Here is a 22,518-nt window from a genome sequence, read left to right on the forward strand (position 1 = left end):
GGAGGAGGAAGATCAGGGCTGGAGAGACCGCGATGAGAGGCCAAGCGGTGAGCTTCATTGAAGTATGATAGGATGGACGATTCCAGGATGTTTTTGATAGACGGTAGTGCTTTCGCCCCGAGGGAATGGGAAGATAGCTATACAGGCTGTATATAGACAGGTCACGATGGGATAAGGCTGGCTGCTGCCTTTCGTAGGATACTATAATCGCAGTGTAGGGACATCGCCATCGGCGTTTCTTGTCCAGGGCTGACGGACAGGCACTAGAACGCTTCTTTCCCTCGTTCACCTCTGCCTTGAAGAAAGCGGACACTTGTTCCGGTTCCCAGGACTTCTGCACCTTGTACCGTAGGTGCATCAAGGTGCAACTTGCCCTTCGGAGAGTCTTCATTCCCCCCTGGCAAGAAAGACAACACATTCTATGACCGATAGCATGGCCATCGTGGAGAATCATGATGACGGGACGGGGCGTAAGTCTGCCTTTCTCTAAGCGGCGCGCAGCTCCAAGGGAGCAAGGTGGTGGAGGGGGAGAAGGCTAAGCCCGCAACGTAAGGGGTGTCCTGTCTTGTGCCACACCACCCCATGAGCAGACCTTCACCGAACTTTCAGCGAAGGTGTGCGACGTTTGCCTACACTCCGCAGATTCCCCCTTGCGCAAAAGTGCAAAGAGTCTTCGTTTTTTTTTTTTTTGACAGCTTGGTGGCTGAACTACCTACCGATAAGTATGGTGAGCGCTTTTTCTTCAGTTGTACCGTTGACTCAATACGCTGGCCGCATTCCTCGGCAGACGACCACAACGAGGTGTGCGCCAAATACTGAATCAAATATGTCGCCGGTGTCGACAGCCTAAGACGCGGGAGCGTTCTGCACTTATAAATAGGGCTCCGCGATGAGGTGCAGACATCCACGCGGTATCGATGGCGGTATGGGCGCCTTGTCTCGGAGTGGAAGAGGGTGGTGAGGCACAGCCTGCGCCAAGGCAGACATCCTACTGGCCAGCTCCAACTCGATCTTCTAGTCACTGTGGTTAATCAAGGGAATCAGACTCGATCAAGGTGACTGTCAATGAACTCGGAATCGGACAAGAGTCAACGATCATAATTGTTGTTTGATTAGGGCTCGCTATATTATATAACCATAAATCACAATGGTATTCTCCAAGCGCGTGTGCTGGAAAGGGCCGCAAAAAAGCAACGGGGATGTAAGGCTGTGATGTTGCGCAGAAGTGATGTAACCAATCAGGTGTAGTGGTGTGGTCAAGTCGAAGTCATATGAGGTGCGATTCCGCCCTAGAAGACTAAACAACAAGGCAACCAGTGGTGCGCAAGTCGATGAGTCGCCCTTAGCAGTCGCCTCACTTTATTGAGGAAAATAGGGCTGTCGAAAGGACTCTGCTCGAGGTATCGGACTAGGTCTGCAAGTGTAGGGATCTCAAAAGCTGAGGGTGTCGTGCGAATCCTTAGATCTTCTTCTCGTCAACAGGCGCTGTTGCAGCTGGAGCAGCCGCGGGTGCAGCCGCCGCGCTGGAGGATGGGCCGTCGACCGGGCTCATGAGCTCTGGGCTCGCGGTAGGGTCGTGACCAGTAACACCGGCCTCTTGTGCTGAGTGGCCGGACTGGGTGGTTGCGGCTGGTGCGATGGAAGGCATCTTCTCGTCCTGGGCAACGACGGGCGAGGTAGGCGTGGAGTTGGGCTCCGCAGGCCCGGTGGCTCCCGCGACGTTCTTGATAACCTCGAACCACTTTTGCGCCTCATCGGGGGTGTGGGCCTGGAAAGCCAACTCGGACGATCCAGTGAGCTTCGAGCTAATAGACTTGCTCTTATCCTTGCCCTTGACGTTGAACTTGTTTCCGTTGGGAAGCCCAATAACAGCGTCTGGCAAATAGATGGAAAGCTCTGGCTTGGGGTCAGAGCGAGTGTTGTCATTGTCCTTGAACTCGTGCAAGAACTTGGTCGGGGTAACAACGTAGTAGCCGGTAGAGTAGCCCCAGGAGAGCTTGTTACGCGACTTGCGTTCCAGGGAACCCTCAATGAGAGGCTTCACAGAGGTGTGGTCCATGTTGGGGAAGTTGATGGCCTCGACAGAGCGCGGGGGGTCATTGGGGTTGACCAAGCGATCGCCGCTACGGGTCACGAAGCCGTTCCACTCGAAATCACCCGGGACTCTCTGGATAGCACCCAGCATATCAGAGTAGAGAGCGCGAGTCTTCTCGGCCTGGGCACCGGTCAGCTGGATGAATTGCTCCATCGCCTGCTGAACAACTTCGATAACATGTGCCTCGAAATCCTTGAAGTTGTTCTGAACAGCAATCAGGTCGTTGCGGTTGTTGTTCTCCTCGAGAACCTGCTTGTGCAATCTGTGCAGAACTCCACGGTTGACGACGTAAGGATCGTCAGTCCCGTGCATCTTGCCGCCAGCGGACTCGAAGGAGGCGGTCTGGGAGCCGAGAAGCTCAATGTGCTTCTGCGTGGTGTTGCGAGCCTTCTCGACCTCCTTGGCACCCTTCTGGGCACCGTGTGCCAGCTCCTTGCCCTTGTGCTTGATCTCCTTGTGCAGGCGTTCGAGGACCGGGAGGATGGAGCCCTTGATGGTCTTCTCCGTCTCGAGATTGGTGTTAATAATCGCCTGAGTGTTGGAGCGCATGTTCTCGAAGTAGGCTGCGATACCGCCGAGGCTCTGGTCGAAGTGGTGGCCCTCCTTCAAGGGATGCGAGATGGTCTTGAGAGCCTTTTCGTACTCCTTGGACTGGGCCTTGTGGATCTTCTCGACGGCTCCGATATAGTCCTCAAGGTATCCAACGGAATGTTTCCATGCTTGAAGTCGCTCCGCGAGGAGACCAGCGGTCTGCATGTAGCTGTTAGTATATTCCATTGTGAAGGTCTAGGTGGTTTTTGTAGAGCTCAGAGGCGTTTGGTATTGGGCGCCAAATGGTCCATACTACAACGCCTCGACTATTTGAAGCTGAGCGAAATGACTGGTTCACGTACGCTGGTGGGATCGACTTCGGGAACAGCATCGTCGCTAAGGACAGAGTTGTTGGTCATGATGGTCCCCGACCTCTGGGGGAGGTCCTTGGTGTCGGCCATGGTCGTGATGTGCAAGATCGGGTTGCGCTCGAATGAGGAGTATCGTGAATACTACTAGGTGATGTGTCGACGGTGTGTCGTGGGTCGTTTCTTGGGAACGTTCTTCCAAGGCTGTCTAGCAAGATGGGAGAACAAATGCAGTGAACCACATGGAAAGGGAAAAGGGCAAAAGAGGTTATATTTGACGGACATTACATGTGTCCCGTCCCTCTCCTCGATCGCCCATTCCCCGCCGCCGCCGCCAGTGACAGCTGGTAATTAAAACCCGCCCAAGCTCCTGCACCAAGACCAGGCCGAATGACGTTCTCCACCAAGCCGCCAGCGCAATCTTCCTGGTCTTAGCGGCCCCTGGCTGGGACTGCGCCTGTAGTGCTGCACCGAGATTTGCTTGTCGCACACAAGCACGACCCTCTTGCTGGCCCCAAATCATTAAATGGCCCCAAAGGGTTGTCCAGAGTGGGGTCGGTCTGGACCACCCCCTGTGACGATCTCGACATTTTCCTTCCCAAGGGACAAATCCTCTCACTTCTTTTGTTACTCCAGCCTTCAGCTGAGTTCCATATTGAGCTGACTGTCGACACTGTCACGGCTGTGGTGCCACCAAGACACCTCGTCGACCCTACCTTACCACGCTGAACTCCTCAAGTGCTCCCCCTCTCAGCTGGTCCGGGGGTAGAAAGCACCTTACTGCATAGTAGGTGTCCGTCTTGCATCGTCACATCCGCTAGACGGGAGGCCCATGAGTGATTTGGGGGCTTTTTATGACGTCAACAAGTCCCTTAGTTTCCCAGCGCACGATGGCGCTAACTGAGATGAGACGAATGCCCTGCTGTCTCATTACTATCGTCTCACGTTAGCACATACACACAGATCCCACGTAACGACTAACACGCGTCTCGACTTCACAGCAAATTCCACACCACCAGGATATCCCTCCTAGACGCAAATAAGCTTTCCCTCTTTCCGTCCAGCGAACGTTGATGCCGCAGGTGACGGCCGCGATGACATGATAAAACAGGGCCACCACCTGAGGTGCGCATACCCGACAGGTTGGCATTGGGCAGACGTCAAAGGGTTCAAACGATGACGCCCATTGGTTCGGTCGTCTGAGTGCAACGCAAGAGAGGGTTCAGATGCCAGGGTTTTCTCGTCGGAATCCATTCCTTGTGGTTGTGTTACCATCCTCCGTTCTGCCGATACTAACTAAGCCATCGCCTGCTTGTATTATCAGAAGAGCAGACAACCGGTTCACGATACAGGTAGCAGAAGATGACTGCTAGGTATCTAGGAGCATTAGAATTCCACCAAACGCATCGACATGCCGTAGTCTTCATTACCAACATGGTCAGTTTAGCAATGGAACAAGGCCCTGTCTAGATCGCTGGTGAACTCATGTTTGCCAAAGAGGTTCCGTATGCCTCGCGCTATCCATATGCTTCCTGCACTCGCCCACGCTCTCAGATATCTACCTGACAACTTGCCGCCATCACGTCAAGCCATGACTTCGGTACTATGAAAAGATGATGCCATCGTCACCACATCCAGCATCCCACCTCGGTCTCACCGCGCCACAGCCACAACAACCCTGAAACTTTACCTCCCCCCAAAATCATCCAGACACCTGGGAACCAGGTACCGAAAGAGGTAAAATTGTACACCCAGCATCCCCGATATGAACAACGTGATACCTGGTGACCTCTCGGCATGTTCGCTTTAGGCTAAGTTGGGTGGTTGGCTGTAACCCCTCCCCCTCCATTTCAAACTTCTCTCTTATCGGGGCGTCCGACATCGGCCGGGAGGCCAGCCACACCCACCGCCGCCGAACCGGAAGACCCCCCACAACGCCGTGGCCGCCACGACAACACTCTCGGCATTACGAGCGTGTCCTCCGTTGAATATGTCAAGGGCGCTCCATCGTCGGGATCCGGTGTAGGTGGCGGACAACCAGTCAAGGAATGGTAAATGTTGCCGTCGTCGTGGTAACTGTACCCCGCGTACCCATTTGGATCACTTCACTCTGCAGCTTTGCACAATATAGTGAGAAAATCGAGTATTGACTTTTTTTTGTCATCTTTGGTATCTCGCAATCGACACGCCGCGCTCTAAGCGGTGGGTATATCGTACATCCCTATTTGCCTTTCCCAGTATCGCCCCAGTGGTAGATCCCACGAACTATTAGACCGATCCCTATACTTTGTGTGTGTCCAAGCAGCCGATGAGTCCTGATGCCTCCAAGGCGCAAATCTATATCGTGTAAAAATCTCAAAAGACCAGTCCCATGGGAAAGTATCCCAATTTCACCCATCAACGCCGATGCCATGCCCGAAACAATGGTTGCCGCCCTCTCTATAGTCGTAATATAATCAAGTGAGTATGGTGTGAACCATCTCCGCATAGTAGCCTTAGTAAACTCTCTCCCGTCCCTGGATGAGATGGATTCGGCGATCATCGCCGCCACCCTGCACAGCCTGGAGCAGGTTGCTCATGCTCTGAGGGCGATGCCATGAACGGTGCGAACCACCCGGAGTGGTCGGCTCGCTGCCGCCACCTTCATGCTCAGGGATCATGCCAAGCGGGTCTGCAACAGGAGCCTCGCTCGCAGGAGGCGTGTTTGGGGCGCTCATGGCAGAGAAGTAGTCGGGGAGCGCGTCACTACTCGGGCCCCGCCGAAGGGGAGTCTTGACAGCCGTTGTGTAACTAGGCACCTTGCTCAAGGTAGCCATGTCAGGGAAGTCGAGGTGCTCAGGCGAGTTGCGTCCTGAGGAGTGCGAGTTGGGATGTTCCTCGGCACTGTTGTGGCGGGTCAAAGCTGCCGATTGTGATTGTGAGTTCTCTCCCGTGGGAACAGATGTCGGGGCTGCGACGTCCTCCGTGATGGCGTTCAATGAGTTGAACGAGGTGTTGCGGTTCGTGGGATCGAGGGATACGTTTTGCAGGCGATGCGACAGTGCCGCGGGAGCAACACCATGGCCGTTCATCATGGCGAGAGAAGCAAGGTTCTCTGACGAGCCGGCGCGCGATTGGGCGTAGAAAGGACTGCTGAAGCCAGACTGGATAGCTGGGGTCTGGAAGCCGCTCATGTCGACGTCTTCGTAGAGTTGATCGAGGACATGCTCGCCGTAGCCGGGGGGTGCGATACGGGTGACTTCGGCCTGAGCAGGCGCGCCAGGAGCTTGGTCGACGAGAACGCCATGCTCGTCAAGGGGCATATTGGGAGAGATGAAGATGGAGACGGGGAGAGTGGCTCGGAGCTAGGAATTGTCAGTTTTGCGAAGCCATCACAGAGCGAAGTCACAGCGGCTCACCTCTGAAATGTGACCATCGGGGTTCTTCAGGGCGACAACAAGCTTGAGTTTGTGTCGGACCTTGATACCGTTGTGGTTGAGATCCTGGACACACTGTCGCAGTCTCTTGGGAAGGTTCAGCTTCTTCTCAACCATCCACCCCTCTTGGCCGGTGTCTTCGATCGTATCGTGCCAGTGCTCATCGCGCTCGACGTCGAACTTCCAGTTGGAGACTTCTCTTTCTGTCCTGTGTTCCTTGAAAACGTTGCCTGTGGGACCCTGCAGTGTGCACTCTCGGATTTCCAACATCTTGACTGAAATCTCCCCCATTTCGAGGCCCTTGAGAAGAGGTGTAAATCGCATCTGTAGTGGTACCGTGGCACCGAAGACGACAGCCTTTTGCGGGATGATAATGGAGTAGTCGACTTTGTTCGGCCAGATGTTCTCGACGCTCATGGCGTGGAGGAACTCGAGGGCGGCGGGTTCGAGGGTGCGGATAATGCGCAGCGCCTTGTAAGCGTGCAGATCGTAGGCGAGCTTGCCGCGGGCGACGGTGGCCTTGAGCTTGTAGGTGATGCTCGCTTCGGGGATGCCTTCGACGCTCTCGGCGGTGTTGCCGGGCAGTGTGTACTCAAAGGGCCACTCATAGTTGCCGGCCGGCAAGATGGTGTTCTTGCCACCAGTGCCGCCGACAAACGGAGCCCAGCGATGTTGGAGCAGTGTGGTGGTCTTGTCGACTTTTTGGCTGGAGACGCCAGAAGCGGCGGTTTTGGAGTAATCCCACCTATTGAGAGCGCAAGTCAGTTGACTGATCTGCAGCAAATCGAACCGGAAATAAGGAGGGCCTCCTACGTTAATCGGTGGGTGCCAGTCAGTCGCAGGTGGACATCTTCGATCTTGAGCGGCGTGGGCAAGCAGAGCACCACGACGCCCTTGAGGATCTGACCGGCAGATTCGTCCTCTCCTCCGCGAAATACGATAAAATCATTGTCTAGTCTGTAGGGTGTCAGACGTCAGCGGGGAGGCCCTTCACAAAACGGGACTAACAAAGAGTCACCGCCGGAAAAGAGAAATTGGAGAGGGAGAGACGAAAGAAACGGCGGGATTTGGAGACGTGGGGCAGGAGGGCATACCTGATTTCAAAAAGCGAAGCGGCATGCTTGCCTGTGACGGTTGAGAATGGATTGAATGACGGCATCTTCAAAGGTTGGGTGTGACATGAACCAAGCGGTATGCCTGGGTAAGAAGAAACAGCCTAAACATCTGGGAAGGAGAGGTCTGGAGACGAGCTTGTATTTATCGACGGAGCGTCCTTTCTGGGTACGAAGTACTTGGGACATTCGTCAGATCAAAGGTAAAGGTGGGCGTAGGCGTGGGCGTGGGCAAGCGACCAAGCGCAACAAGCAAAAAGCTCGCGCCTTTACCTCACAAACGGGCAGCACACCCACGTCGATTTGCAAAAGCGTGGGAAGTGGAAGCCGAAAATCGAAACCCACGCCCGTCATCCACCACGGCCACGCCCCTGCCCCTCGGCGGGTTCTCGCTCTTGGTGGGATAGGTGGGGCATCCTTGATTCGGCAGCAAAAAAAAAGATTGATAGATGAGGTGGGTGTGAGCCCGGGAGGTGTGCGAAGAGACGAGTTCCTTGTTCAGGGTCCCCATGGACCTTGTGGACGGAGAAAGTATAAGGAGAACCCACGCAGTAAGGCAAGGAAGAGAGGAAAGGGGCGGTACGGGTACGTACACTACGGATACAGGCGCAGGAAGGATGAATTCCGTCGATTTGCTGGCTTTCAGGAGGATGGATGATGAGGGTCAGCGGCAGCCACCGGGCAAGGAGGACGGCCCAAGACGGAGCCGGGGTGTGTTGTGTTGCCCATCCAGATGGGCCATGGCGAAGAAACGAGGTGCAGCAGGGCTGGGTCGATGCGCCAGAGAGACCCAGAGGGAAGGCGAGAATGAGGTAAGGTACGGATGGTCAATGGAGCGTGCACGCTGAGCCTGGGTGTTCCGCTTGCTTCCTGCTGTCACATAATTAAGGTACCTATGAAAAGGTACAGTGTATCCTATAGGTACCCACGTACCCTTTTCCACGCGGGAGAGAACACCGACTTGACACCGACTGACGGAAGGGCTGTCGCTGTCAGATGGGAATTCAACAGCGACTCACTCAGGCACTACGTAGAGGCCGGGTGTGTATCTGCGCTCTGGTCTGTGCATATCGTTCCGTATCTGCTGCTTGGTGCCGCGCGTGGTGTCGGGAACCAAGACATGGGTTTGGCGGCGATGGTGCCCTGCCGCTGGTGGATGAGTCCATGAACAAGTGGGATGAATTTCCTCTTCCTCTTCCTCTTGCGGCTTTTGCCTCAAACGACGAGGAGGGGCGTGGGTGAATCATGGTCAGTCTCTCGGTCAAACCAAGCATCTGAACCATCTACACTTTTTAGCGCCAAAAAAGTCATGACGAGAGCACGCGGCATCTATGCGCGCTCTTCGCAGTGTTTCCGTGCCTGACTATGATACACTGATGAACGGGGGCATCATCTCATCAGCCATCCAAACTAGAAACGGCCTATCCAAGGCTATCTGGAGCGACGGTGAACCGATGGCGCGTTTTGGCAGAGATGCGTGGTGCGGCTACTGACGCTGATGCCGATGCTGGTGAGTCTGAGTTTGAGCCTGGGCCTGTTGTCTGACTCTCATCATCGCACACCATCGTTATCTCTTATCCCTTTACCAGACTCAGCAATCAGCACCCTTCAGAGTTAGGATGGGCTTGAGCCTAGAGGGAGAGCGGCTGTGGGTTTGCTGATTTTGGTGTGGTGGATTGTTTGGCCGGCTTGGCAGCCCCCATGGACTGGACAGTGCAGGCAGGCTGTGGTCAGAAAATACCTGCTTTCGTACCTCCGTACCCAGTTGTGTGCCTCGTAACGCTGAACATCTCATCTGGGCTTCATCGTGTAAACGGAGGCTCGGATCATCTTCAAGTCGTGGTATGCTACCTCACGAAGAGCCCGGCCTGCAGTTTTGGGGACTCATGTGGCCATCCGAGGCAGGGTCGTCTGTTCAAAAAAAAAAACCGGAATTTACCCAAAATGGGACTCTCTGAAATTGGCGACGGAGAAAATGAATGACGGGCAGTAAGATATCCGTAGCTAAGGGAAAAAGCAAGCCAAATTGAAACACATGGTTCGAGCGCCTGCACTTGCACTTTCAGGTCTGCGGGTGGTTGCTCCTGCTCGAAATGCGCCCGGCCTAAAGATACTGCGACCGACACGTTATTCAGGCGCAACCTCGCGTACCTACCTATCAAGTCCCGTCTTCCCAGGCACATAGACCGTAAAGGACACCTGCTGCTGCATGCAATTAAGGTGTCCGCGATACCTCACAGGTACAGCTAAACATCTGCCCGTTCCATTGCACATGGAAAGATAAGTCTCCGATGCGCCTCGCTCCATCAGATGGAAGCTCCGACGGACGGCGCATGTGCCCGCCGTGAAGGTGTCTTTGCAGCGACGCCTTCTCAAGGCGGTGCCGAGGTCTACCTTGCCTTGACTACCTACGGATAGGTATTGTCTACGATGCAAAGACGGTATTGAGAAAAGTGACCGAAGCTAATCATGACCAAGGCGTGGAAGGGCACCTAGGCTTCGGCAACCAACATGAATACCGCCGGGCAGACAAAGGGCCTCGAATCCTCCAACAATGAGATACCTTAGCTAAGGCAAAGCTTAGGTTCACCAAAAGATACATCCAAACATCTACAGACGGTATTGCCGCCCGGGCGCCGTTCATCTGGACGGATAAGGCGACGGATTGCCGAAAAAAGACTGCCACACCGACGCCACTGATTGGCCCCTGCATGAATCGTGCGATAGACGTCGGTTGGTCGGGTGGAATGGAAGCTCAGATGGAAGCTGTGGGTCCCTTCCTCGTTCCCTGCGCGCCTGCCCGTCACTCTGAGTCTCTGCCCCTTCTTTGGTATGCCGCCTGGCACCTGCTGCGGAGTACACTACGCTGTGCGGCGTGCCTGCCACCTTGATTGCCGCCGCGCCTTCTCATCTCCTAAAGTGACGGCACCCGGTGAGAATCTTGTGAGACGTCCCCTGGCAAGAATTACGATAGACGCCCGTTTTTGAAAACTCGCTCGAGGCAACAAAACTGAGTGGACAGGCCAGCGTGGTGGGCCCGGTTCTGGCGTGGGATGTTCAATCTGCAAAGTCCTGGGTCCAGCATCTGCCCTGAACCACCACCTTACCCAAACTGCAAAGCGGTCTTCCCTCCGTTCGTTACGGAAAGCTGCAACCCGCGTGGTACTTGTCTCCTTGATCGGGCTCTACTGTATTTGCCTGGAAATTACTACGTTGACTGATACACGCTTCTGTAGTGTGTTGGTTTGCACCCAACATCTCATATCGAATATCGACCGTCTTTCATCGCCAATGCAACTAAGACGCAGCCTAGGCTAGCAACGATACGCCAGTAGACCGCCTCGAAAACACCATCGTCACCAATTGTGGCTTTGGCAACCATCTCGTCCACCTGCAAGACACCCAAGGAGCCAAGACCTACCCGCTGGACTCTATCGTCGTGATACATGGGGGGTTTCTCGCATCCATCATCTTCAGCTGCCAGTCTCGACCGAGGCCATTGCCCGTCATTCCAACTGGCATGCCTCTTGTGGCCTTTTACGGGCAAGATTGGCGACCCCCACACCCGCTATCGAAGATGCGCAGGGCCAAATCCTGCTGGCTGACGTTGAAGCTTCCAACAAAGATCGTCTCTCAGATGCAGTCACTAGTCATAAACATCATTCATCATGAGACTCTTCTAGTAGAGCACGGCGGGGTACATGGTACTTGCGTCTGAGCGGCAGAGGCTTGGATCATGATCAGCCATTGCTTGTTTCAAGCATGTACAACATCGGAGGTCTCAAAATGGAAAAGAAAAAAGACAGGACGACCGCTGTGGCCATATCTGAGTTACCCCCACCGTAACCTTGAGTGCACCTGACGGATAGAATCTCACGATGTTGTCAAAACGGGAAATGGATGTGCTCGGGGCACCCAGTGCCCCAAGTCACACGGGGAACCAGCACTTCGCATCCCACAGCTCTCCGATTCTGCACCTCACGACCGACTTGGACGTCTCGCATCATGCTTAATGGGCGACGGTCGCGCTTGAGGCCATGACCTCTCCGTATTGGCATCTGCAGACCTGCGGGCAGCCGATGCAAGTCAAATTGTCCAGCTCCTCTGTCGGGCCCGTTTGAATGGGTAGGTCTGCCGCATGCAGCACCACATGCAGCATTCTCAGCAGACAAAGAGCTTCCAGGCCGTCCAAATCATACGCCCTGTCGACCTGGCCTGGGCATCACGTTCCCACTGTCCCATCATCCATCAAACTCCCGTCCACTGAACCGACGACGGCCCTCATTGTTCCTGAACCCCTGCCAGACTCTGGTCCGCTGCTTGGAAGATCGCCGCCAGGAGAGAGGCGGAAGCACTCTGGCACCTGGGCCCGGACCTGGACCGAGCCCTGCTATGGGCATACCCATCTGCGCTCTGAGGGTTCGGTGAAATCTCCACCGATAAGCACCAGGCCTTGATTGCTCTAGCCAGGAATGCTCCCTGCTCGTTCCAGCTTGAAGCGAAGAAGCGAAAAGCGACTCCTGAGCCCTGAGACCTGAGTTCTGAGAAACCTGATCCTGGTCAGAGGGCTCCGAGTCTCTGCGCTTCAAGTCCCGGTCTATCAACCGACAATGGCCGCGGTTACAGCGCTTCCGCTGCCACTTAATCCTGCATGAGGAAACATATGAACCAGAGACAGAAATCAATCCATTACCATACGATCATTCGGCCAGCACCGTCCGCAGTGCGACTCTTCTCCATTTGCGAGGGCTTGAACCCCCTAGGGCTCAGGCAAAGCCAAGGACCAAGAGGAAAGAAAAAAACAAAGAGTGCCAGTCTTCCAGGAGAATGGACCTCTCACCGACTCGATCTCGAGTGGATTCCTCGCTGAAATTTCGACAATGGCGCCTTCAACCCTGCTTTTCTCCGACGCGATTGCGACTTTTCCCTCACCCTTCCCACGGGTGGCTGGCATCCAATAAGCGTAGCGCTAGGAAGAATGACTCCGAGATAACGACAAATTGCACTAAGCCGCAAAGTCACCGTGCAGCGGTCCGAAGCCGCGCCGAGCCCGGACCTACGCCGAATCGAAAGCTTCAAGATACGGGCGGCGGGCGCGAGTTTCGGTCTTTGTGAACGGCGCAGCCATGATCCATCTCGCAATCGCACATCGGCCGGCAAGTTCCTGCGAAACTGCTTTTTATCTCAAGCAATATTTGAGTTAGACTTCCTTGGTGGCGTCTGGACACATGCTTGCCGATGTTCGAGTCGGTGTTGTGTCACCAACGAAGTTCAAGCTCCGACTCTAAGAGCTGCAGCCACTTGCCGCCGTGTTGAAGCTTTCTTGATTTCGTCACTTTTCCACACACAAAGCTACAAAGTAGATGGTTGCTTGTCACATACGCAAGCGACAGCGCAAAACCTTTCGCCGTTCCAATCGTAGCCCTCAAAGCTTTGGATCCCACCTCGATTCACGCATTTCTTCGACATCTGAATAAATCCCAGTCAGATTGTCCGGTGAAGCTGCACTGAGGGCGGATAACTAGCAGAAGCGAGGTCAAGGCTCCTCAAGCCATTACCCACCAAGGCTCCGCCTACGTTGTCCCGCCAAGCTAAGGTACGCTACAGAAGGGCCGCATCTTGCAAGGGACCAAGGTATCCCCGTACGGATACAAGGTCAAGATCCAAAGAATTCACGATGCCACGATGCGCAACTTGCACGTCGCCTTGATGAGTACGTAGGATTGGCGCCTCAACGGCTCAGCTCGCTCGCTGCCGCAGATGGCATCCGCAGTCTACAGTCCGCGGGCCCCCGCCCAATCGACTGGCCTTGTGCAAAGATAGCATCATGCCTGCTCCTGGACCTGATGTCAGATCACCCTAGGGCCCCACTGATATCAACATGACATCTCTTTCGTACGTCTCTTGGTCCCTGGCTTCGTCTCGTCTGGGCCGTTCTGTCTCGCCCCAGTGCACATCATGGCCTGAGCATCGTTCATTGCTCATCTTCGCTTGCAAAATCGAATGAGAACCGTCGGAACTGAGCGGGTCGTCCAGACATGTTCAACTGCAGCGGTTATGCGTTCTCCCGTCTTGGTAAATTGCTGCACATGGCAACAGATGTGTACGAGAGGCTCGCTGCGTCGCTGAACGTGGTCAAATCACCAAACAGGCCCATCGTTTCAACAATGTTGAACTGGGCAAGATCCATCTCGGGCACCAAGCCAGGTTGAGTCACGAAGCTTGGCCCCATCTCAAAATCTCGCCAACTACCGCCGCCTGCGCATATCCACTCTCCGAAATCTCTCACCTTCGGCCCTTTGCAGCGGTGAAAAAAAGGAGGGGCCACGCCGCACCTCTTAATACATTCCTGGGCTTCCTGGGATGGAAACCTTGATACCGCACCCTTCCTGTAGCAGTATAGACTACATACAGACCGGCTTCGACCTGTAGGACCTTCACTTTAGACCACGATTGTGGGACTCGTCCTCAGCCTTGCTTCCTGGCTCCCGAGTTCCCTAGGCACGCTAGGGTAAGCTCCTTGATATGCAGGTGCACACAAACCGCTCAGTGTGGGCCGTCTACCCGTTATCTGCGCGGCGCGCCAACGCCTTGTCACTACAGAGGGGCGTGAAGGTTTGAAGCTTCAATGATCGAAGCTTGCGGCGACATAGGGAAAATTTTCCAACAGTGCTCTGCATCCATACACGTGGATCTCCCGATACGCCCGCATGCATCTCAGACACACATTGCGGCGATACTACTGCACATTAAAACACTTTGCGGCTGCACCGCTCAAAAAGCCTCATCAAAGTCTCGTTGGACGACGAGTAAGAGCCTCAGCATCTACCCTGCTTCTATGGCGCCGCGTGTCGAGGCCGCCATTCACCACCAACAACATGTGAAAAAGGCTCCGCCAGGTTTCGCTCAACGAGGTGTTTTTCTTCGTGTTACGGATACGGATACCACGACACCCATTCTTACTCGTCTTTGACCTGTAGCAGACTCCCAGGAACCTATCGCATATCAAATTAACAGTGGGGACATCGGGAATTTCCATTCCCTGCTTTCTGACAAGTAAAAAAGGTCAATGATCCATGACTTTATTGAAGGAGGGGTCCCGTTTCGATTCGTCCTTGAACAATATGGACGCCGTTCCAGAAGCATGTGCTATCTACCTTTCCCGGGTCAGGAACGGGACGACGTAGCCCAGGCATCAATGACCCTGCAAGTCTGCGCCGGTAACCGTTCGACTTTTCGTCCCGGCTTCTTTTCGTCGAGCGTGGATCGGGAACTTGATAGACTCTTTTTTTTCCTGGGCCGGGTTTCCTCTCCCGCTCTCCCGTTTCTCTGTCTCTGATGTTTCACTGGGTGCCTGGGCCCTGCAATATTTGGCGGCTGAGCCAAGCTTGGATTGCGTTTGTTCCCGCTACCCACTGCTACATGCAGACGTAACCCGTTTTGTTGCCATTTCCATCAAACATGGCTGGGCGTGGCGTCGAGCGTGGTGGAGCCCCCACGCACTCTCTCTCTCACCGTAGTGTGTTCGTACACCACGCGCCGCCGTGCGACAACCAACGGATTGTCGACGAACCGATGTCGCAGAGATACACACAGAGTCAATTGTGGCTGGTAACTTGTAAGGAGGGGCCCCCAATGGAACACTAGGGCCAAGGGGGTCCATCGACGCTCTCGACCGATGTACAGAAGCCCAGAGCCCACTATTATACTACGGAGCCGCATCTTTGATTTCGCTGCCAGTGCTGCCAATGCAGCTTTGTGTCTCAAGAGTGGCGCATCCTTTTCACAGTGGGAACTCCTGGACATCTTTGGGGATCCTCAAATCACATGCAGATCGCGTCACGTCATGATCATCTCGAAACCCTCATGATGGAAACGCACATCAACAGAGCATTGAGGCAAAAACCGAAAAGAGAGTTGAAATGACATCTTTTGACACATAATACTGCAGTTGGACATGGATGGTTTGATTGAAATTGAGCGAAAAAGCACTTTTGGAAAAGAATTATGGACAAAGCCCCCGCGTAGAGGGGTGATGCATCGGCTGACATGATTTCTACACCTCGACTCCCCCAATATCTGCAACGAAACGAAAGACAAAAGGGTAGCCAACTCATTATCATTCCACCAAAAGACGAGTATGCGGCTAAGATGGTTGAGAGGCACCCTCCGTCGGCACCGGGGCATCAGTCGGCCTATTCCATGTTCTGATATGGCCTTTTGGGGGGTTCACATGTCAGCATGTATCCGTTGAGGCTTGTAACACCTCGGTGCGAGGTCCAATGGCTTACCATTCTTGCAACTTGTGATGATGGCTTCTTCTGTGAATTCCAGCCAGCACAGGGGATGGGTATCAACTGCCTTGGACTATTTGTCGATAGTGTTAGCATCCTCGAGAAGAAGAAAAAGTTGACAAGATGTAGAACTTCATGTGGAAGTGAGGAACCGAGGCAACATACAGAAACAGGAGGTAGCATGGCGATCCTCGCACGAGGCTCGACAGGATGAACGATGCTGCTGCCGTCTTCGTCCACTGCCCCTCCAGACAGAGTCGAGTTGGACCGGATGCGGCTCGCCGACGTGTTGGCCGTCTCTTGTCTCTGCAAGGGATTGGCGAACCGTGATGATACGGAGCCTCGGTGATGAACGGAAGCCTACATCGACAAGTCAGCTTTTTTTTGGTCTCACGCCCCCTCTCCGAGGTTCCCGATTCGACGCGGGGAAATTGGGGAGCCGGAACAAAACGACGTACCGCCTTGGGCCGGTGCAGCATGCCGACGTTGAAATCCCACAGGCATAACCTGCAGTCTTCGCCGACACTGCCGAACCGATAGTTCCTGTCGTCGCAACGCCACGGGTCGAATGCCACCGATGTCACCCACGACTGGTGACCTTGACAGCGGGCGACAATGGCCGAGTCTACGACGGACCAGATGGAGATGAGGTCATCTTGGCCTCCCGTCAGAACGTATTTACCGTCCGGTGACCATGTGATGCAGATGAAGCCGCCGTAGTACGAGTTGTAGAGATCCAGCAACCTGTGTCGTGTCAGTTAGGGCAAGTCACGCCAGAGCATCGGCAGAGCTCTCAAACATACTCTTCTTTCAAGTAATCAATAATGCGGAGCGAGCCGTCCTCCGAGACGACTGCCAGGTGCCTATTGTCCGGGCTGAAAGCAAACGCGTTGATGCGCTGATTCGACAGCTTCCATGATGCCACGGGGTTCGTCTTTTGGTTCTTTGAGTGGACAGACTTGTTGATCTGGATCTTGAGGTTGTGGTTGACGCCGTTGGTCGACGAATCGCTCTCTCCGTTTGTTGACGAGCCGTTGGTCGCAAGCTGCTCCTCCTCTGGGGAGAACTGCGCGTCCTCCTTGTCCTTGTCGTAGACCACCAGCGAGCCGTCCATGTGCGCTGCTAGGAAGAGGGACTCGGAGCCTGGTATCCAACGGATCTCTGATACCGGTGTGCCGTTGATGATGCCCTGGGGCACGGTCAGTCTACCTGATTTCACACGCTTCAAAGTGCGGTTTCCAAGACTTACATTCTTGTTCAACCGAGTATACCGTTGAGAAACAGGCTCCCACCAGATGATTTCTCCCGTTGAGAAGCCCATGATTACATCAATATGAGCAATGTTCTTGGTGATGGGGTTCACGTCGTGACACAGGCAATGAGCCTTTGTAAACAGAATCTTGGTCAAGTAGTCGGCCTTCAACCTCGTCAGTAAAGTGATCCGCAGCAACGTCGATACGTGGGAAGCCCAACCTTTGTTGGTGATGACAGATCCAGCCACTGAAACGCTCGATTGATATTGGCAAACGCAAAAACGCCGTCCGTAGGCCGCTCCTGAAGCTTCTTGGCCAAGCTCTCGTTCACAATGACTCTAGAAATGAAGGACGAGTTGCTCTTGGTCATGTTGTTCTTGGGTTTGGCCACCTTCTTCTTGGTCGCGTCCTTAGTATTGGCCGGCGCGAGCGCCGAGTTTCCGTCCCCGAATGCCGGAGCCGACACCATGGTCAATGACGACGTCGGGGGCGCGACGCCGTCGCTGAGGGAGGCACCGCGGCCGTCCCCTCCATCGCTGCTGAGCCCTGCCTCGGTAGAATACCGCCCTTCGTTAGGGTGCTCCTGGATGTCGCCGCCGAGGGAGGAGGAGAGCGTGGTGGATGTGCTGGCGCCCTTGTTGTAGAAGAAGGGGGGCGCGGCGCGGACGTCGAGAGATATGAGGGAGAGCTTGGTGCCAGCGGAGGCGGGCTGGGGCGTCGTGGCGAGCGGGTTCGGATTGACGACGGGGGCCTCAGAGGGATGCGGTGGAGGTGTGGCGAGATGGAGGCACTCTTTGAGGACGTAGGTACCCTCACCGACGAGGAACTGGTAGTCAGGGCCTTCGGGGTTGGAGAGAATGTTGTTCGTCTCGATCATGGGGGCGATGCCGGCGCCGATTGCGCCGTAGGCGCCCGAGTGCGAGGGGTATCGCGGGGGAGGGGGAAGGACGCTTTTGGTGTCGCACGGAGTGCAATTGTCAGCTGCTGCTCTGTCTTTGAAGATACCAACATTGTGGGCAAAGTTTTCTGGAGTGTGCGGCTGGAACGAGGCTGGAAAATGCTGTCTCGTGCCTGCGTGATGTTTGGTATGGCGCAGGTTGGACGGCTGGGTTTGGATAGGTGCTGGCTGAATTTGTCCGCGGGCAAGGACCAGCCGAGGTCGGGTAAACTCACAACATGATGGGCTAGTATTATGTATGATCCAGATCTATTGCGGTGTTCAATTGCTACGTGGGCAAATATCGATCAAAGGCACGCGAGGGTTGAACCGCGACGTCGGAAGGTGAGGTGGTTGGAGGTGGTTATCGTCGGGCGCTCGGGACGGTGGTCTGGGTGCGTTCTGATCGGCTCCGCCTCACGTCACTGGCGGCCCCGCGAGTGGAGGTTCCTGGGCCTTGTTGATAACGGGTAATCGGATGACGGGTGACGGGCGACGGCCGAGGCTGACAAGGTCGACGTTTCGGGAAGGTCGCACGTATAACGGCAGTGACAGAAAGAGACGGACGGCTTTTTGGTGAGGGTTCGACGATCGGACGGTGGAAGTCAGGCGCGACGGGTAGGTGTGGACAGGGAGAAGGCAGCGGAGATGTGTCGCCGCGAATGACCAGATGAACTCAAGAGGAGTTCATGTGCGGCGCGGAGGAGGGATGTGGTGGTGGTGTAGCACCTTATTAACAGAGCGAGGTGAGTAGGTAAGAAAGAGAGAGGTTGAAGGTGTAAGGTAGGTGTAGGCACGAATAGGCGGGTTCGGTTCCGATCCGGGGTTGGTTCGTCCCAGGCTAAAGGAGTGTAAAGGTGCGCGCCAACCACAACCCTCCACAATCAGTCAAGAACCCCCAAGGCTGCGCCTGCTCGTTTCCAATTCGGGTTCCCCGCCCATTTCTCGCACATGATTTCTTACCTTACCCCCCGGCGGATGTGCCAATTATCCCCATTTTCCCAACACCAGGGCTCTGTCTTCATGGGGAGGCGTGGCAGGTCAGCAAGCGTGGCAGGGGAAAGCGATACTGCAGGTTGGGGGTATTGGGGCATGGCTTATTCCAGGGGAACGAGGGCCCCCGGGTCAGACGCGGAGAAGGATTGCTGCGACGTGAGTGGTGGGATGGGGATGCAAGATGGGAGGGGTGGAGGGAAGAGTGGAGGATCCCCGACTGACAGACTGTGGGGAGGAATACTATAGTTCGGATATAGTGTACCTATTCCCCAACAACCCGGCCAGCATCAGAAGAGTCCAGTGTCCCTGACTATGGGTTCATTCTGGAGGAAACAACAACAACGGCATGTTAGGTAAAGTGTGGGGTAAGAAGGTTGAAGAACGAGGCAGGGGTGCTGTAGGTATTTTGTAATTCTCAAGACCAGTTCGTAGACCGAATGTGCTCAGATGAAGTTTAGTTAATAAGATCAAGTTGATATATACTCAGAGTTCATCTGGCAAAAATGGGTTGTCCTGATACATCACAAACCATTGTGGTCAAAGTTTGAGATGTCACTGCTAAACCAATCCGTAAGAGTTCGTTGAATGGGGTCCAAAACTTACGTAAAGACATGTCTCGGTCTGGGGCACACGGAGCCATCTATCCGGGACTGCCTGTCTTGAAGCATATTGTTTTCTTGGGTATGGAACCTAGGTACCTGAAGTAAGAAATGAAGAGAATGACCCAGCTCTGTAAGTACCAGCACATGTTTCTAGCATGGCCGCTGAACGCAAAAGGAGAGGTGTGAGAGTTCTGCGAGTCTCGTACGGGGCCCGCAACCACCAAGATTTAGGTTCTCCCTTCTTGTTCTTCACGAGAGTGTACGAAGAGAAGCTGATATTGTGTCTTATTCCAGGAAAACTTACGTAATCCATCAAAATGCTTCAGCGTGAGTGACCTCCCTGGTGACCGTAACTTGCATCGCCAGACGCGCTGGCCGCTGTGCTATCAGTGCCTTCCCACCTACCCCACCGGACCCATCCTTGTAAATCAGGTCGTCATCCCCGTCGACCTGCAGCTCCCGTCCTACCCGCTCCAAAGCTTCTACAAGCCCGTTGGGCCAATTCCATCAAGAAAAAGCAGCCATCTTCAGCCAGCAGTTCCCACCTCAAACGGCGATCCGCTTCATCAAATCGACCTCCTTGTAGCAGTCATTCACCATAGACCCTGCCATGGATTCGCAATAGGAGCATTTGTTCGAGCTGTAAATACCGTAACCATGGCTTCTGGTAGGTGGCCTGACGAGGAGGAGCTGAGCTCCATTCCACCGCTGTTCTCTCTGTCAAGCTTCCTACTGACCACGTTTGCTACTCCATAGTGCGCATCTGCGTTTGCGGTGATGAGGGCACCGGCAAGTCCAGCCTCATTGCGTCGCTCGTCAAAGATGTCTTCATCTCCAATAAGATCCAATCCGTCCTCCCCTCCATCACGATCCCTCCACAGCTGGGCACCCCCGAGAACGTAACGACCACTATTGTCGACACCTCTGCCCGCCCTCAGGACCGAACAACCCTCAGGAAAGAGATACGAAAATGCAACGTCATCCTCCTCGTCTACTCAGACCACTACAGCTATGAGCGCGTCGCCCTGTTCTGGATGCCTTACTTCCGCTCCCTCGGCGTCAATGTTCCAGTCGTGCTCTGTGCGAATAAATCCGACCTGACGGGCGAAGGAAACACGCCGCAGGTGGTCGAAGGCGAGATGCTTCCTGTTATGTCCGAGTTCCGCGAGATCGATTCGTGCATCCGCTCGAGCGCGAGGGAGCACCGCAACGTCAACGAAGTTTTCTTCCTATGCCAAAAGGCCGTCACCCACCCCATCGCCCCGCTGTTCGATTACAAGGAGGGGAATTTGAAGCCGGCTTGTGTCGACGCCCTCAAACGCATTTTCTACCTGTGCGATAAGGACCAAGACGGGTGGCTCAACGATCAAGAGATGCACAACTTCCAGTCCAAGTGCTTCGACAAGCCCCTAACTCCCGAAGATCTCGAGAACATTAAGCTGTCGATTGGCAAGTCTGTCCCGCACTTATCGACCGAGAAGGGTATCGACCAGAGCGGGTTCTTGCAACTCAACAAACTCTACGCGGAGAAGGGTCGGCACGAGACGATATGGATCATACTGCGCAAGTTCCGCTACACAGACAGCTTGAGCTTGGAAGACAGCTTCTTGCGACCCAAGTTTGATGTACCCGAGTATTCATCAGCAGAACTGAGCCCGGCTGGCTATCGCTTCTTCGTCGATTTGTTCTTGCTATTCGACAAGGACAACGATGGAGGTCTCAACGACAAAGAGCTAGAGGCCCTCTTCGCGCCGACGCCAGGACTTCCTGCCTCCTGGATCGAAACATCCTTCCCATCGTCGACCGTACGCAACGAGGCTGGGCACGTCACACTGCAAGGATGGCTCGCTCAATGGAGCATGACCACCTTTATGGAGCCCAAGACCACGCTCGAGTATCTGGCGTACCTTGGCTTCGAACCTGCAACCGCCAGGGAAACCACGACAGCTGCTCTGAAGGTGACCAAGTCGCGCAAGCGCAGGAGACGCCCAGGCAAGGTAGAACGCAATGTCGTGCTGTGTTACGTCTTGGGTGCTTCAGGGGCCGGCAAATCTTCATTGCTGGACGCCTTCCTGAATAGGCCGTTTGACACTCTCCACCGACCGACGATCAAGCCGCGCCGAGCCGTCAACAGCGTAGAGCTTCCTGGCGGCAAGCAGTGTTACATGATTATGGAAGAGCTGGGTGAGCTCGAGCCCGCCATCTTGGAGAATCAGGCCAAGCTCGACGCTTGCGACCTTATTTGCTATACGTACGATTCCTCGGATCCCGACTCCTTCTCTCACATCGTCGACCTGCGCAAGCGCTACCCGCAACTGGACGACCTTCCCAACATCTACACAGCTCTGAAGGCGGACAAGGACAAGACAACGCAGCGCAGCGAGACGCAGCCAGACACGTACACGTCAAGCCTCATGATGAGCACGCCCCTTCACGTCACAGTAAAGTGGTCCAGTATCAGCGAGCTGTTCATTGCCCTTGCCGAGGCGGCGACGAATCCCAGCACCGCTTTCCCTCGGAGCGAAGAGGAGCCGCCAGACCGTACAAGCCTCTATCTCGCCCTGGGCGCGACGGCCTGCGCTGGAGTTGCGGCTTTCATGATCTGGCGACGATCGACGACGTCCGCTTAGAAGAGGGCTAGAGTCTAGGCGCTTTGTTTTCCTCCCGCTTGCATCTGCTCGGAGTTGGCGCGATTTCGCACGTCTCATCATCCACTCGTTGAAATACAATTACAATTATGATACCCAACTCCGCCCTACACATATAACTAGGAACTTAGTCTCTAATCAAACGCAATATCATCACATTTGTCAGGTCGAATGTCTCTTGTCCCTATGCTCAAATGCCTGAAGTATGCCGTCCCGATTTCATTTAGTCAAGACTGTTCATCGTCTCTCAAGGGTGTTGTCTACTG

General features: G+C 54.7%; 4 protein-coding genes across 4 annotated transcripts; 1 reads left to right on the forward strand and 3 right to left on the reverse strand.

The window, feature by feature from the left end:
- Window positions 1-1,459: 1,459 nt before the first annotated feature.
- On the reverse strand, window positions 1,460-3,087 carry CTAM01_07207 (PH domain-containing protein; the record flags this gene model as incomplete). Its single annotated transcript, XM_060523232.1, has 2 exons — window positions 1,460-2,845; window positions 2,989-3,087. 2 exons carry the CDS (start codon window positions 3,085-3,087, stop codon window positions 1,460-1,462), a joined length of 1,485 nt encoding a protein of 494 aa, XP_060381970.1.
- Window positions 3,088-5,489: 2,402 nt separating this feature from the next.
- On the reverse strand, window positions 5,490-7,569 carry CTAM01_07208 (arrestin; the record flags this gene model as incomplete). Its single annotated transcript, XM_060523233.1, has 4 exons — window positions 5,490-6,338; window positions 6,393-7,155; window positions 7,224-7,367; window positions 7,505-7,569. The coding sequence occupies 4 exons, from the start codon at window positions 7,567-7,569 to the stop codon at window positions 5,490-5,492; spliced, it is 1,821 nt and encodes a 606-aa protein (XP_060381971.1).
- An 8,099-nt stretch (window positions 7,570-15,668) lies between these two features.
- Window positions 15,669-18,195, reverse strand: CTAM01_07209 (WD domain-containing protein; the record flags this gene model as incomplete). Its single annotated transcript, XM_060523234.1, has 7 exons — window positions 15,669-15,739; window positions 15,814-15,889; window positions 15,982-16,176; window positions 16,275-16,560; window positions 16,620-17,005; window positions 17,066-17,233; window positions 17,290-18,195. Coding segments are annotated over 7 exons (2,088 nt in total), but the record flags the coding sequence as incomplete, so codon positions are not given.
- Window positions 18,196-20,261: 2,066 nt separating this feature from the next.
- Window positions 20,262-22,234, forward strand: CTAM01_07210 (uncharacterized protein; the record flags this gene model as incomplete). Its single annotated transcript, XM_060523235.1, has 2 exons — window positions 20,262-20,271; window positions 20,361-22,234. 2 exons carry the CDS (start codon window positions 20,262-20,264, stop codon window positions 22,232-22,234), a joined length of 1,884 nt encoding a protein of 627 aa, XP_060381973.1.
- Between the last annotated feature and the right edge of the window lie 284 nt (window positions 22,235-22,518).

The sequence above is a fragment of the Colletotrichum tamarilloi genome (genome assembly GCF_030869305.1).
Source record: "Colletotrichum tamarilloi strain Tom-12 chromosome Unknown Scaffold_22.1, whole genome shotgun sequence".
Classification (NCBI taxonomy): Eukaryota; Fungi; Ascomycota; class Sordariomycetes; order Glomerellales; family Glomerellaceae; genus Colletotrichum; species Colletotrichum tamarilloi.